Source organism: Mus caroli, chromosome 16 (genome assembly GCF_900094665.2).
Source record: "Mus caroli chromosome 16, CAROLI_EIJ_v1.1, whole genome shotgun sequence".
NCBI lineage: Eukaryota > Metazoa > Chordata > Mammalia > Rodentia > Muridae > Mus > Mus caroli.
Genome location: NC_034585.1, coordinates 55,767,622 through 55,782,396, shown reverse-complemented (window position 1 = coordinate 55,782,396; position 14,775 = coordinate 55,767,622). Strand labels below are relative to the sequence as shown.

The 14,775-nt window shown below is 41.8% G+C and overlaps 1 protein-coding gene across 1 annotated transcript in view; it reads left to right on the top strand.

The window, feature by feature from the left end:
* The window catches only part of Crybg3 (crystallin beta-gamma domain containing 3), a 105,701-nt gene that overhangs the window by 54,090 nt on the left and 36,836 nt on the right, over positions 1–14,775 (top strand). The window contains exons 8-12 of the mRNA XM_021184559.2: positions 743–879; positions 1,619–1,733; positions 2,825–2,860; positions 5,010–5,143; positions 8,185–8,311. Of these exons, the coding sequence (XP_021040218.1) occupies positions 743–879; positions 1,619–1,733; positions 2,825–2,860; positions 5,010–5,143; positions 8,185–8,311 (549 nt within the window). The remainder of the gene's footprint in view (positions 1–742; positions 880–1,618; positions 1,734–2,824; positions 2,861–5,009; positions 5,144–8,184; positions 8,312–14,775) is intronic.

The following is a 14,775-nucleotide window of genomic DNA, read 5'->3' as shown; positions in this document are numbered from 1 at the left end:
GACGAAAGGATGGATCAACTAGAGACTGCCATATCCCGGGATCCATCCCATAATCAGCCTCCAAACGCTGACACCATTGCATACACTAGCAAGATTTTGCTGAAAGGACCCTGATATAGCTGTCTCGTGTGAGGCTATGTCTCATTTTTAAAGGCCAGGGTAGTGTCAAATACTGTCATAAGTTATAAGCCAACTTGCACTGAAAAAAAAAAAAAAAAAAAAAAAGAGTCCCGCAAGGAGGAAAGCCCATTTCCTTTCTCCACACCTCCAGTTCCTCCTCCTTTGTTGATGTAAATTAGATAAACGCACTGCAGGGCCAGGGCCTCTCCAGTATTTATTTTTTATGTCCCCCAGGAGATCAGCCCTTTTTTTTTTTTTAAGTCCCTTCCTCCCTTTAGGCTTTGTTCTGATTCTGAGAAGAAAGACTTTCAGGCCTTTGGCACTCCACCCCTTTAGTAAGTGAGCCATTCTTAACTGGACAAATATTTTAAAAACGAAGCCGAAAAGAAACAAACAAAAAAAAGAGAAGACATTAAAAGAGAGCTGGTAACTTTTCTCACAATTCCAGAGTTGAGAAAAACTGTGTTTAAAACCCATGCTTAAATATCCCCCGTTCCACCCCGAGTTGTTCTTGTGAAGAAATCCCATGCCACAATGAAATCATTGTAACCGTGTGTCCTGGGTGTTTACAACACCAGCCCTGTGTCTCTTGATGACTTCAAAGGCGATTTTTCTTCTCCAGGATTGCAGCATTCCGGAGATAGAGCTGTGCCCCAAGACTGACCCTGGGTGCGGCCCCATCTACATACACCGATCTGTCCCCAATCTGGAAGAGCTGAACATCCCCAAGTCTACGTCCTTCACTGTGAAGTCAGGAGTGTATGTGTCAGCCTTTCTATATTATAATGATTAATGGCCACCAAAGTTAACTTTTTTTGCCTCATGTTTCAATAGATGACATATGCGTTCTGAAGTTTTAGTTAGTTAGTGTTGTTTATGCTTCTGGGTACCCAAGAAAGACGACTTCCTGGCTTAAAACAGATTCCATCTTTCTTCGGATCCAATTAAGGCTTTGATGTATGACTTCCAGGAGCAGGCACAGCCTGCTGATAGATAGATAGATCACATTGTCTTTTTATCTAACACATTTGGGGATTGAGAAAAACACGTCTGTAACCTAAAACTTTATAGCCTGAGCGTTTTCTAGCTTACATTGTTACCATTATCCGTCAGTGCTCTGTCTTCTACTTCCCTCTTCCCAGAGGAAAAAGATAAGTGTCACTCACCTAGTGATGAGTGATCGGTTCTAGGGTACGAGCTGGCAAGCAGAGACTTTTAAGTTATACTCTGCCTGTATTAAAGATGCCCCAGGTCTTAGGTCTCAGAAAATTCTAAGGCAGAAATTAATACACAATACTCAGAAACAAGTTAGAAGGTAGAGTATATGAACATAACTACTTTAAACGTGTTAGCCTACCTCCTCGAGTAGACTAATTACTTTGGTGTATTTTACTAGTGTAATTCTATCATGGAATTTCTTGATCATCCGTTTTACTCTTAGAGCGTCAAGCTAAACTATTATTGTCATAGTTTAACCACCCATTTGTACCTTGTCCAGTTGGCTGGCCTACCCAGATATTCACTTTAAGGGGCAAGCTACAATTTTGGAGGAAGACCAGGGGCTCTTTGAGATTTCTGCAGCCGAGATGAAATCACTGCATCCTCTTCAAATGGTAAGCAGCAGATTCAACGAGAGGCCTTCCTCCTCCCCATCGCCCACGTGTGCAGACCAAGCAGCCGTGGTCATTGCTGATAGCCCTCAGCCCCAAGAATGCATGCACCCCTGAACTGCCCAACTGCATATTGCGTGTCTGTTCATATTATACAGAATGTTTGCATTTACTTTGAACTGTGGTGAGTCTGTCACAATGCATACAATTTTTTAATAAGTATTGTCGTCTGAAATTTTAAATATTTAATAAAGTCTGGAGTCTGCCTTGTTGATGCTCATTGGAAAATTAGTTGCAGTAGATTGTCACTTCCAGTTTGAAATGAATAAGAAACTCAGCATTAATAATAAATTGGTTGCTCTTTCAGTGTTTACCTTCTTAAAGATTAAATGAGCGCCTACAGCATCTCTGTGGCAAACTTTTTTTTTCCCCCCTTTGAGGCACAAACTGTTCAATTAAGTGCAGGCTATGTGATAGAACATTCTTGGTTCTGTGCCTTGAAAAACAGAAATAAGGACAAATGCAGGCATTATAAGAAATCTTACAATGTGCAACGGCACTTTTGACACTAACATTACAGAGTTAGGACTTTTTGTAGGAATGATGTTGCTACAAGTAGTGTACAGTCTTGATGTCACAAGGGCTTTAGGTATGGTCAGCTGTGTTGGCAGAACTGGGAGGTAGAGTTATGGAGATGGGGCAGTGCCCTAATTTAGAAAACCTAAGCCCATTGGGAACCTAGGAGATGCGTTGGATACTGGCATAGGAATCTGCTCTACCGAGTGTAACTTCTGAAGCCATTAGCAGTTCTCTTCTTCTGTTTGGGATACTCCACAGCTGCTGTTAAGTCTTTATTACTTTTGTGTGATTTGAAATCATTTTTTAAAAAAAATCTCTTGCCCCATCTATACTGGTGTAGATGAGTCTGATGTGGTTTGGACTACTGTAGGGTTTTGAATTTACCAGAGTTAAGTTTTGACTGCTGCATAATTTACATGTCCTAACTGAGGAGATTTTTGTAACTTACACATAACTTTGTTACTTTCTCGCTCTTTATATATTCACATTGTCTTTAAATGTCTTGTTATCTTTAGGGTGGACTGAAAGTGGAAATGCCTATGAACTTAAAGGTAAGTCTTGAACTGGCTCAGAAGATTGACTGCTAACCTTTTAAGTGTTGATACAATGCTACCTGCTAACCTAACAAGTGGAGGCGGCAGTAGCTGGAAGTGGCTGTAGTTTTCTGAGGGCCCATGCTGTGGAAAGGGGAGTGAAGAAGATGTACAGAGGTGGAGCTCTGCTAGGTCACCTCCCAGCGCCCGCCAAATGTGTAGGAAGGTGATAAACCTATCACCTTTGGTGTTGGAGATTCTGAGACTGAAGTTGGTACCCAAGTGAATCCGATGGAACTCAGCCCGATTTGAGGCCAGTGCTTGGAAAGAGGCACAGCTAGCTACTGCTGGATATGTGTCAGTGTGTTGTAAGTATGAGTGCCTGAAAGAGGGGGTTGGGTGGGCAGAGGTAGAGGAAATGAAAGGGGGGTAGTGGGGGGAGACAGGATCAAGCACTTACAGAGAAGGAAGCAGAGCTACAAAATGTGTGTAAGGAGAGATGGGGAGAAAGTCAGCTTATTGGTCAAGATGCAGACAGCCTTCAGAGGTAGGAGGTAGCCTCGCCAGCCAGAGGTGCGCGTGGAGAGAGACGCCCCTCATCCCCTTTTCCCAAAGCAAGATGCTGCCAGTGCCTCCGGTCGTTCTCTTTGCTCCACATCACAATTTATAGAATTGACTGCAAAATTTCTCAATCACACAGAGGGAGTCTTTTAGAACTCACATGTCTGAATGCATCTTTTATCACCTTGCTTGCATGCTGGAATCATCTGAATTTTAAAAATACTCCAGCTTTGTTTCTATTCTCAGTATACTCTCTTGATTTTGAAAGAGGTCAGAAATGTTCAAAGTTTCTCAGGTGATTAAAACTGCAGCAAATGTCGTGAACTGCTGACCTGACTAACAAATGTAGAGTCACCTGTGACACTGCCCACGTGACCCCTGCTGCAGCTTTCAAGCAGGGCAAATCACAACTTCATGCAGTTTGATAAGCAGATTGATTTTCATAAGTAATCACAGCTTGTCAGTTAGAAATTAATTTACATTGATGATGTCATGAGAGCTTATTCATGAAGAAATAGTGCTTTTTACTTAGCTTGAATATCATCAACAGCAAGTCCTAAGCATGAATAAAACTTCATTTTGTGTGTGTGTGTATTTTTTAACTTTGTGTTATATATATATATATATACATACACATACATATGCATATATATGTGTGTGTATGAATATACATACATATATACAACAAATATATACTATTTTATGTATACGTAACATATAATAAAATATATACTTTTAGTGAAAATCTAGTATGTAGAAGCATCAAGATTGCTATCTATAATGTTACAAATATTTTAGGAACAAGTTATAGTTTTTATTTAGTTTTATGTATTTAAGCCTGGGGACTTACTCACCAATATCTCAGGGTTTAGTTATATACCAATTATTTGATTGGCCAAAGCGAGGACTACAAATGAAGTGTGGACAGATTGACCCTGTTATCACAGCTGTGTATTTAGGGCAGAGGTCACTTGCAAAGTAAAATGAGCAAAATAGTATAGAGCACTGTGTGGTGACAGTTCTCTCCTGCTGTCCATCTGTCCCCGCTCCACTCATAGTACCACCTCCTTATAGAACACAGCGTCCAGTTTGCAGAACACTTGAGTTTCCAGTCACTTCCCAGTGTCAGAGAGGGTTGCACTTAAGTTTAACACCTCATGCCTTCTCTTCAGCAAATCTTAAAAACTATAAAAAGCAGCCAGTGTTACAAGAAGAAGTATTTGGTTTTTGAACTTTTATGTACCGGACGCTCCATATGTTTTTACACCTTATGGGATACAAGGCAAATGTACAGTGAATTCACAACACACGGTTGATGCAAAGAAAATTCCAGAATCATCTACAAGAGAGTTGAGCCTACATAGTGGTCCTAACATTTGAGTTACGAGAAAAAAATGTAATCCCAGCCAGGCCCTTTAATATGAGAGATGCAGGAAAGTTAGCAGTAGGCCCTATGAACACCAAATACTATTTTAAGTGGTAACAGTAATTTAAAAGGCAGATATTGCCCCCCTACTCATGTTTTGTCTCTAATGCCACTTATGTAATTGCAAATGTTTCCGTGCTATACTGTGAACACGTTAAGTAACAGTTTCGTGTTTTTCAGGTTATCCTTTATGAGAAACCTCACTTCCGCGGACATACCAAAGAGTTTAGTGAACATATAGATTCTGTCCCTAAGTTTTTAAAAAGCGATAAGGACTTGCGTGGCATCGGATCGATTCGTGTCATTGGCGGAGTGTGAGTGTCCTGTTTTCAGTTCATGACTTATTAGTCTACTTGTAAAGACTCGCTCAAAAAATGTGCCAAACAAGACAAAGTTGCCAACCTTAACCTTACAGTCTACCTCCCTTCTGTGATGTAGGAAATGACATGTATACCTTAGTAGCGACAACCCACTTACTGGTTTGAAAGACTTGAAATAGAAACTATATTGTGTATTTAATGCAAAAAATGTAATACCTAGCTTTCCTCAAAAACTATAGAAGAATTGCAAGGTCAATTTCTTCTCTTTCTTGACTTTTCCTTTTTCTATAGATTATGAGCATGAATAAGGCCCATTTTTTTTTAATCTGTTATTCTGTTGATCTCTTGTTGTTGGCTAACTTATGTTCTAAGGGCCTTGGTGATAAGTTATCTCATTAAAGGAGTAGAGTGAGACCTGTGATCCCAGAGTCACAAGTGTTGACAATTGTGGTCCCTTGTCTTGGAACCATTTTTGATGAAATCCTCCAAACCCAGGGGTGTTGCTATAACCCCAGCTTCAATCAGCATTACCACAGCAAAAACCCTAGAGAACTGGTATGCAGGCTAGTGCTTATTTTGGTATTTGTGTTCTGTGGGGGGTAAAAACAACTAAGGAGAAACTTTGTTCAAAGCTGCTTTGCTGTTGAGAGGTCAGTGCTGGGATCCACCTGAAAAGCGTGGTTATTTTGGATGTGGTTCTTTTTAATGTCAAGTATCAGTGTAACATTGTACAACTCGTTTAGGCCCCAGCAGCGAATGGTGCTTTTAAAACACTCATAGGTGTGTGTGTGACCTGTCTCTAGTCACCTACTGCAGTTCTTTATTTGCGGCTTGTGATACAAACTGATGACTGTCATTTCAGCCAAATGAGAATAGAAGAAAAGTATTGTAGATATGCAGGCCATATTGACACTTGGTCTAGAATTCCAGTGATCATTTAATTACTTACCTCTGAATTTAAAACATGCTCTGTGTTAAACAGACATACACAGTTTGGGCAGACATGTTTTTATTCTATTGGTTTGTTTGTTATGTTCTCTGGTTTGTGAACATGCGCATATTGTTAAAACGTTGCTATAGACATGTTTTTCTTTTTCCCTCCCTGTGAACTAGGTGAATTTAAAGCTAGTGTTCTGCCTTAGAAACAATTATTTGTTAAAATTTAGTGTGATGAATATTGTTATTTTCTAAAATGGCTTTAAAAAAAAAGTGGCCTGTGAAAGAATGGCCAGTGATAGAGAACACACTCTCACAGTTTCATATGAACAGCCTCTGATAAAGAATGTACNCTCAGTTTTATATGAATGGCTGATAATAAAAAATACACACTCACAGCTTCATATGAATGGCCTCTGATAAAGAATGTACACTCACAGTTTTATATGAATGGCTGATAATAAAAAATACACACTCACAGTTTCGTATGAATGGCCTCTGGTAGATAATACACAGTTTCATATGAATGGCCTCTGATAGAGAGCACACACACACAGTTTTATATGACAGTCAAGAAGAAAAACACAATGTTCCCACTTGGAAGATAATCGACTTGGCTTGTCACTCACCTCTCTCATGGATTTTTGGCTGGTTGGCTTTATATGTGGGTGCTACAATGTGGCCCTTCTTCATCCCTTTTCCATTTTGAGGAATCTGCAGCAAAACTGGTGATCTATAATTTCTTTATGGACATTATGAAATAGATTCTGTGACTGTCATCCATCTTTTAGGATTAAGGCCTTTGTACTGTTCATTCTTTTTCTTAGTCAAATATAGCTCAAAACAAGTTCAAACAACTTCCTTAGTATAGAAGCCAGCTTAGACTGCCCTAAGCTTTCTGTGAACTTTACCCTCCATTTTTTAAACTCATTAAAACTTGCCAGTATGTTCATAGGCTCACTCCACTTACTGCGGCATTGCACTCCCTAGCATTGTATACACATAGAAAAGAAGGCAAAGAGAAGGGAAGGGTGGCTGACAGGGTACAGCTTTGCACTGTGGGAAAGGAGTTCTGGTTTTGCTTGTTTGTTTTGTTTTGTTTTGATTTTAATTCACTGCTTCAGAGGAATGAAGAAGGAGTAGCAGGCAGCCTTCTTGGGCTTCATGTTTTTCAAGTTTCTGAATCAGAACTTAACCTGACTGAGAAGTTACAGTGTATCCATTTGGAAGGTCCTGACTGAGAAGTTACAGTGTATCCATTTGGAAGGTCCCACCCTTACTGATCAGCTCAGGTGAAGGCTAGACTTTTTATAGGCCACACATTTGGTGAGTCACCTGTGCCCACACTGCATTAGGCACCGGTGGGTATGATCTTTATAAAGGGAGAAGATTCACCGAGGAGCCTAAGAGTTGGTAGAGCTTTATCAGTGTCTCCTGATACCCGTCAGCTAGAACTCAGGAAAGCTGTGTCCCTGGCAAGTGCTCTGCAGTAACGTTTCCTGTTTCCATGATGAGCACTGATAAGATGCTGGGACGAAGGTTTCCCACCCATAACTGTTTACAGACGTTTTAGTCCATGTATGTTTAGTCCAGTCTCGTGGCCTTTTCCAGTTTCTCCTTGGGAAAACCTCCCGGTGTTGTGTTTTATCTGCAACTGGGTGAAAAGCTCCTTTGGCTTAAACCCCAAGTAAATGATGAATACAGCAGTCCTCCCTTGGTTCCAGGAGGATTTAGTAAGTGTGATTAAAAAGATGTCCTTGTGTCTTGGTGTGGTTTTGAACCTTTTCTCGTTGGCCACGTTTTCTGTTATTTCTGATTGGCAATCCTTCTCTGACCATGGTGAGATAGGGTGCAAGTCATGCCACAAACATAGCTTGCTCTGCTGCGATTCTGCAAGTGACGTTTTGTTGGAAAAAGCTTCCAAACTCTAAAAGCCATCGAGCCCTGAGATGCACACCACTTGCCCACCTTTGTGCAGGGAAACAAGTAAGGTCATTTTAAAACTATGAGGTAAACAGCTTTGTCCTTTATCATGCTTTTCTCTTTCCCTCTCTTTACTAGTTTTCTCCGTGGCTCAACTGAGTATCCTGTCTTTTTAGGTGGGTTGCCTATGAAAAGGAACATTTCAAAGGCCAGCAATTCCTACTAGAAGAAGGAGACTTTGAAGATAGCAGCGCTTGTGGGGCCTTAAGTGGACCCATCATGTCTTTCCGGTACCTACAAGCTGTGAGTTTGCTTCCTTCACATCAATTCAGACCTGTTTGATCTTTTCATGATAACTGGACATGATTTCTGATAGAGCCGGAGGTCATAGCACGTGAGAGCCTCCAACTGACCAGGACTTGCCTATTTTTCTTGCCTGTGGTGGTTACTATAGAGTACTTATTTTTTACTTTTTTATTTTATTTTATTCAGGGGGGGGTGTGGTTACAGAATTTCACATTGTAGCCTTGGCTGGTCTGGGACCCACTTTGTAGACCAGGCTATTCTAGCATCCCTAGAGATTCTCCTGCCTCTGCCTCCTGTGTGCTGGGATTGCAAGCGTGTGTCATCACACCTGGATTGCTTTTTTTTTTTTTTCATCCATCAATCCCACAGTTAGTTTTTGAGCACCTTCTTTATGAGATATAAGGTGCCCTCCCAACATCCAGGGCAGGCAGTCTGGTGGGGAAGATAGCACACAGATAGATGCCCTGTGTTGTTGGACTGTGACTGTATCCCCCAAATGGTCCGTCGGTCAGTTCTTCCTACTTGGAATATGAAAGACTGCATACGAAAGATGTTGTCTCAGCTGAGGCTCCCATAACTCAGGGTTACCCAAGTGAAAAGTTTTCACGATGGACAGAGGGCATGCCATTAAAGGAAAGCAAAGGTGTTGCTTCGTACCAAGAGACTGTCCCGTGCCAATGGGCGAAGTCGAGGGTGTAAGCTGGGGGTGCTCTTACTAATGCTGCAATAATCTGGAGACTTTTTGGATTGTCATTTCAGGGGATGTGGGTCTGCTGACATCTAGTGGGTAGAAGCCAGGAAATCCTGCTATGTCCCTGAGTTGGGAAGGCCTTCCCCAACACTAAAGCATTATTGGATGAGTCATGATGATGGCTAGTTGGGTAAAAGCCATTAATGCCAAGTCTGATGACCTGATGACCTGCGTTCAATCCCCGGGACACACGTGGTGGAAGGAGGAAATTAAGATACCCTCTGACCCTTAAGATATTATAGCAAGTACTGCTAAATCAAGAGAGATTTGATGTAGTCAAGAGTTTATAGTAAGGTATGGTAGAAAAGGTGGCACACATTAATTTGTGCTGTACACAAACGTTTAGAGCATGTGTGAAAATGATGATGTAGTTTTTGTAATAAATAAGCCAAGGTGCTCTTTTCTGCTTTGCCTATAAGTTAGATTTCAGGATGAAGTTATAATCCTCATGGTAATCTTAGTATTCATCAAGTATTAATTTATGGCTTTAATAGAAATTTGCGTTAATCTTTTTTTTATTTTATAATCTTTTTATTAGGTATTTATTTTATTTACATTTCCAATGCTATCCCAAAAGTNCCCCACATGCTCCCCCACGCACTCCCCCACCCACCCACTCCCACTTCTTGGCCCTGGCGTTCCCCTGTACTGAGGCAGATAAAGTTTGCATGACCAATGGGCCTCTCTTTCCACTGATGGCCGACTAGGCCATCTTCTGATACATATGCAGCTAGAGACATGAGCTCTGGGGAGTACTGGGTAGTTCATATTGTTGTTCCACCTATAGGGTTGCAGATCCCTTTAGCTCCTTGGTTACTTTCTCTAGCTCCTCCATTGGGGGCCCTGTGATCCATCCAATAGCTGACTGTGAGCATCCACTTCTGTGTTTGCTAGGCCCCGGCCTAGTCTCACAAGAGACAGATATATCAGCTATAACTAAACTCTTGTTAGTGTATGCAATGGTGTCAGTGTTTGGAAGCTGATTATGGGATGGATCCCCGGATATGGCAGTCTCTAGATGGTCCATCCTTTCGTCTCAGCTCCAATCTTGAGAAAGGCTCCTGCATGCTCACTGAACATGTTAGGGGTTAGGATGGTTGAGGAGCAAGTATGACTTGTGTAGAACACATGTCATGTTGCCAATTTCCACAGTTCCAAAAGTACGGCCCTTAAAGAGCACCTTCACGACAGAAAGCTGGATCTTATTCCATTGAAGGCTTACTAGGCATGTGGTTTTACTGCTAGCTATCCAGGAGGAAAGCTATGATGTGTAGTGTTGGTTCAGATATCCTGGATGCAGTACATGGAACACTCTGGATGTACTAAGGTCAAATAGCAGATATGTCCCTTGGGGAGAATGGGAACTGGGCCATTTAGTGATTGGATAGCTAGCAGTAAATACACACACATACATATAAAGAGTCTTGACTATATATATATATATATATATATATATATGTATGTATGTATGTATATACATATATATATACACATATATATTACACACACACATATGTGTATATGTTTTAGACATGGTGTTCGAGTTCCTGTTGAATATTCCTCAGTCAGGCACATAAATGGGAAGGAGTGATTGTGACCCTGGCAGCCTGGCTGAGTTAACAGTGAAAACTCATATGACACACCTTTATCCCACAGTCTGGAATGTCTGTGACCTGGGAAAGGGGAACCACAGCATGCACAGTCTCAGTTGACAATGTCATGTGAAACCCCCATTGCGAGCAGGCAGGAAAGCTGTGTCACGTCGTGTCGGTTCACATATCCTGGCATCAGTATGTGGAACACTCTGGATGTACTAAGGTCAAATAGCGGATATGTCCCTTGGGGAGAATGGGAACCGGGCCCATTTCAGTCCATGGAAGAGGATGAGGAGAAATGGATTCGCCAGCTCCAAGTGAGTCAGTCAGATAGATACTCAGATGCTGGTCGCTTTTTAAGAAAGTGGGACACTGCAAGGAATGGGGTAGGGTTCAGCCTCAGCCTCAGGGAGTCTTCATGTCTCCTCCCCCTCAATCACATTTGCTCCGCGTGCATGTTTTCCTGCAGTTTGCTACTAGATTTTACTGCCTAGATTTACTTTTGCTGTTTGCCATACCTAGCGTCTGTCTTCAGACCTCTGAACCCAGGCGGTGTTGCAGACCACTCTTGCCTTTAAGTTAATAGATACACCAGGCCTTTGTAGGCACCTAGATCACAGTGCCCACCCAGGGGTGTAGCATAAGAGCTCACTGGCTGGATCAGCCAAGAGCATTTAGGGAACTTAAAAGTCATCAAAATGCTGAGACTTGTGATTCGTCTTTGGACTTAAAGCAGCTCTCAGGGTTTTTTTTTTTTTTTTCCCCTCACAGGGGGGACTATACTTGTGGCTGTACTAAATTAAATAATTCAAGTGCTTAAAAAAATATAAACTAGAGTATAGCTTGTTTTTGTTTTTTTTTTTTTTTTTTTTTTTTTTGGTTTTTCGACACAGGGTTTCTCTGTATAGNCCTGGCTGTCCTGGAGCTCACTTTGTAGACCAGGCTGTCCTCGAACTCAGAAATCCGCCTGCCTCTGCCTCCCAAGTGCTGGGATTAAAGGTGTGCGCCACCATGCCTGGCGTGAATATCGCCTTTAAAATTGTGATGGTTTGTATATGCGTGGCCCAGGGAGTGGCATTATTAGGAGGTGAGGCCTTGTAGGAGAAGGCATGTCACTGTGGGCGTGGGGTTTAATACCTTCATCCTAGCTGCCTGGAAGTGAGTCTTCTAGCAGCAGCCCTCAAATGGAAATGTCGACCTCTCAGCTCCGCCTGCATGCACCATGCCTGCCTGGATGCTGATAATTCTCCTGCGTTGATGATAATGGACTGGACTTCTGAACCTTTAAGCCAGCCCCAATTGAATGTTGTCCTTATAAGAGGTGCCTTGGTCATGGTGTCTGTTCACAGCAGTAAAACCCTAACTAAGACAAAAGTCATTCTACCTGTTCATCCTCCTTGAGTTGAAAACCTACCCTTGCCCATGGAATGACAGTGACTTAAATCAGGGATGTAGCCACCTAGGCAGACTCTAGACATGGCTGCAAGTGTCTGGGTGACAATGTAGAGAACCCTGGGTATGGGAGTGTATTTCTGTGGTCCTAGGTGTTCTCAGCACTTGCATTCTGTAGTGTGATTCTACAGAATTCTACAGGAGGCCCCTCCTCTCCTTAGCTCCAAGCCTAGCTGTCACATGTGGCCCAGGGAGGCTCCAGAGGATCCCTCAGTTTACACTCCTTGCCGCTGTGCAAGTCCTTACTCAACACGAGTGTTTCTGAACAAAAGGGTGGATACACGACACAGGAGCAAACGCCAGTATCTTTCTATGTCCTTCTCCAGTGAAGCACAGTGATCCAAGGGACATCTCAACACACCCATGCTTTTCAGTCCTGAGATGCCAGCAGGGAGTAAAGAACAGGTACCCGAGGGTCAGAGGAACTGGAGACAGGGAGCTTGCTTTGTGAGAAATGGGGAAGGTCACTAATTGAGTGCTGTCCCTGAGCCTTTCCATTGAGGTCAGGCCTGGTTTTGCTGGTCACTTTTGATCCTGGCTTCTGATGACTATCAGGCTGTGCCCTGTCCAGCCACCATTGGATCCTCATGGTTGCTGTAAGCTGGTCCCTGCGGTTTCAGCATGGAGGAAAAGAGGTGTATCGGTGTCTCTGCTCCTCCTTCCGGGGGAGGTTCCTGTTGTCAGTGAACTTTGTTAAGTCACTCAGGATAAACATTACACCCTCCTTGGGAAGATTATCTGGGGACTTGAGAGGTGATCACAGGTTACATATGGCAGTGTGTGTGTGTGTGTGTGTGTGTGTGTAAAACCAGAGATTAAAAGAAACAAGAAATGTGTTTTAGAAATGAAGTTTTATTTTAGTAGGATCTGGGATGGTGCCTGATCCACAATGAACCTTTTCAGTTTACTTTTTTATTTTTAAATGCAGCTCATGAAAGCAATGTACCAAACGTGGTGCATTCTCTTGAATTACAAAGGGTTCCTCTGGAGATAGAATTAAAAACTCAATTATGGATTAAAAATTATTTTTGTGGTAAAAATTTTAGGCAAAAGACTGTTGTCTTTTGCCCTGAGATTTGACAGAACATTTGAATTTTCTCTGTCAGCAATTTTTAAGTCCTTGAAAGTGTTGGGGGAGGGGGAGAGGGAGGGGGAGGAAGAGGAGGAGGTAATGTCATGTACCTTTAATCCCAGCCCTGAGGAGGCAGAGAGGAAGGCAGATCTCTGAGTTCCAGGCCAGCCTAGGCTACAAAGTAAGAAAGTTTTGACAAATTGTCCAGTGCAAAATGATTAATGAACATTTTCCCCTACTGACTAGCTATGTTGTTCTTCTGTGTTGAACTGTATTTGACTTGTCCATAAGAAACAGTGTTCTCCCACAAGTCTTATATTTATAGATCCTATGCTTATAAATTAAGAAGGCAAGGTTTAGTATTGTGGGGTATAGAGAAATTGACAGCATTTTCTGTATTTACAGTGAACTAATAGGATGACATTTGCACGTACGTAAGCAGATGGGTTTCTGTATGTGCATGTTGGCTTGTGTGTGGTCCTGTGTATATAGGCCAGAGGTTGACAGTCAACACATACTTTCCATTTAAACTTTCCACTTGATTGTTGAAGCCACGGTCTCCCACTGAACCTGGACGGCACTGATTTGGCCAGAGAGCCCTAGGGAACAGCCTGGGACTACAGGTGTGCTCCACTGTGCCCAGCTTTTTTTTTTTATTCCTCTGTTATTGAGAAGTTCATACATGTATACAATGAAAGGGAGCTTAACTACTTCCAGCTGCTCTTATATCCCCGTCATGCACCCCAAGCCTCGTGTTCATGCCCTTTTCAAATAAAAACTTTGAAAACCCTTTAAGTCCAGTTAAGTGCTGCCTCTGTGCGTGGCTGCATGACTGGCCAGGACTGTTCTTTCTTTCCCATGCTCTCCCCACCCCTCCCTCTAGCCGTGTGACCTCCACTCTACTCCTTCTCCAGGTGAGTGTGGGACAGCAGGCATTGCATCATGGAGCAGCCGGTTCTCCTCACCTGAGGAAATGGGGCGGAGGTCACAGGGCTAGGGAAAGGCTGACAGTGAATCCTGGTCCATCTGCGTATCTATCCACCCCAAGCTGTTAGTCATTATAGAAAGGAGAGGACCGGAATTTAACCAACAAACACCACATTATACAGATGCATAAAGATGTTTATAAGGAAATTATACATAGATTATATATAAATATATATCTATACATAAAATCAAGAGTATTTACCATTGGATAGAGAGAAATGGAAAACTTTGTTCAATGTTTTTTCTTTTTTTTTTTTCAAATTTTTTTTTCAATTTTGATAACAAGTATGTTTTATTATATATTATTTAAGTCTCTTCCTGGAGGGCTATGGCACAAAATTGCATCTAGTCATTTTAAAATTCCTTAATTTACTGATGAAACTGGGAATTTATGTGTTTGGTTTTAATGTTGCTCATGTGATTAGCCTATGTCTTTAGTTCCCTTTGTGTCCATGTTTAAAGTTTTTTATAAGATCATAAATATATCAACTTTAAAAGCAATTTTCCTGACCTCATTTTAATTTTTGAACAAGTAGCTGCTTTTTAAAAAAATGTTTTAATTTGTTTTTAAGCTTAGTTGTATTTAAGGCTGGCTCATAACCAG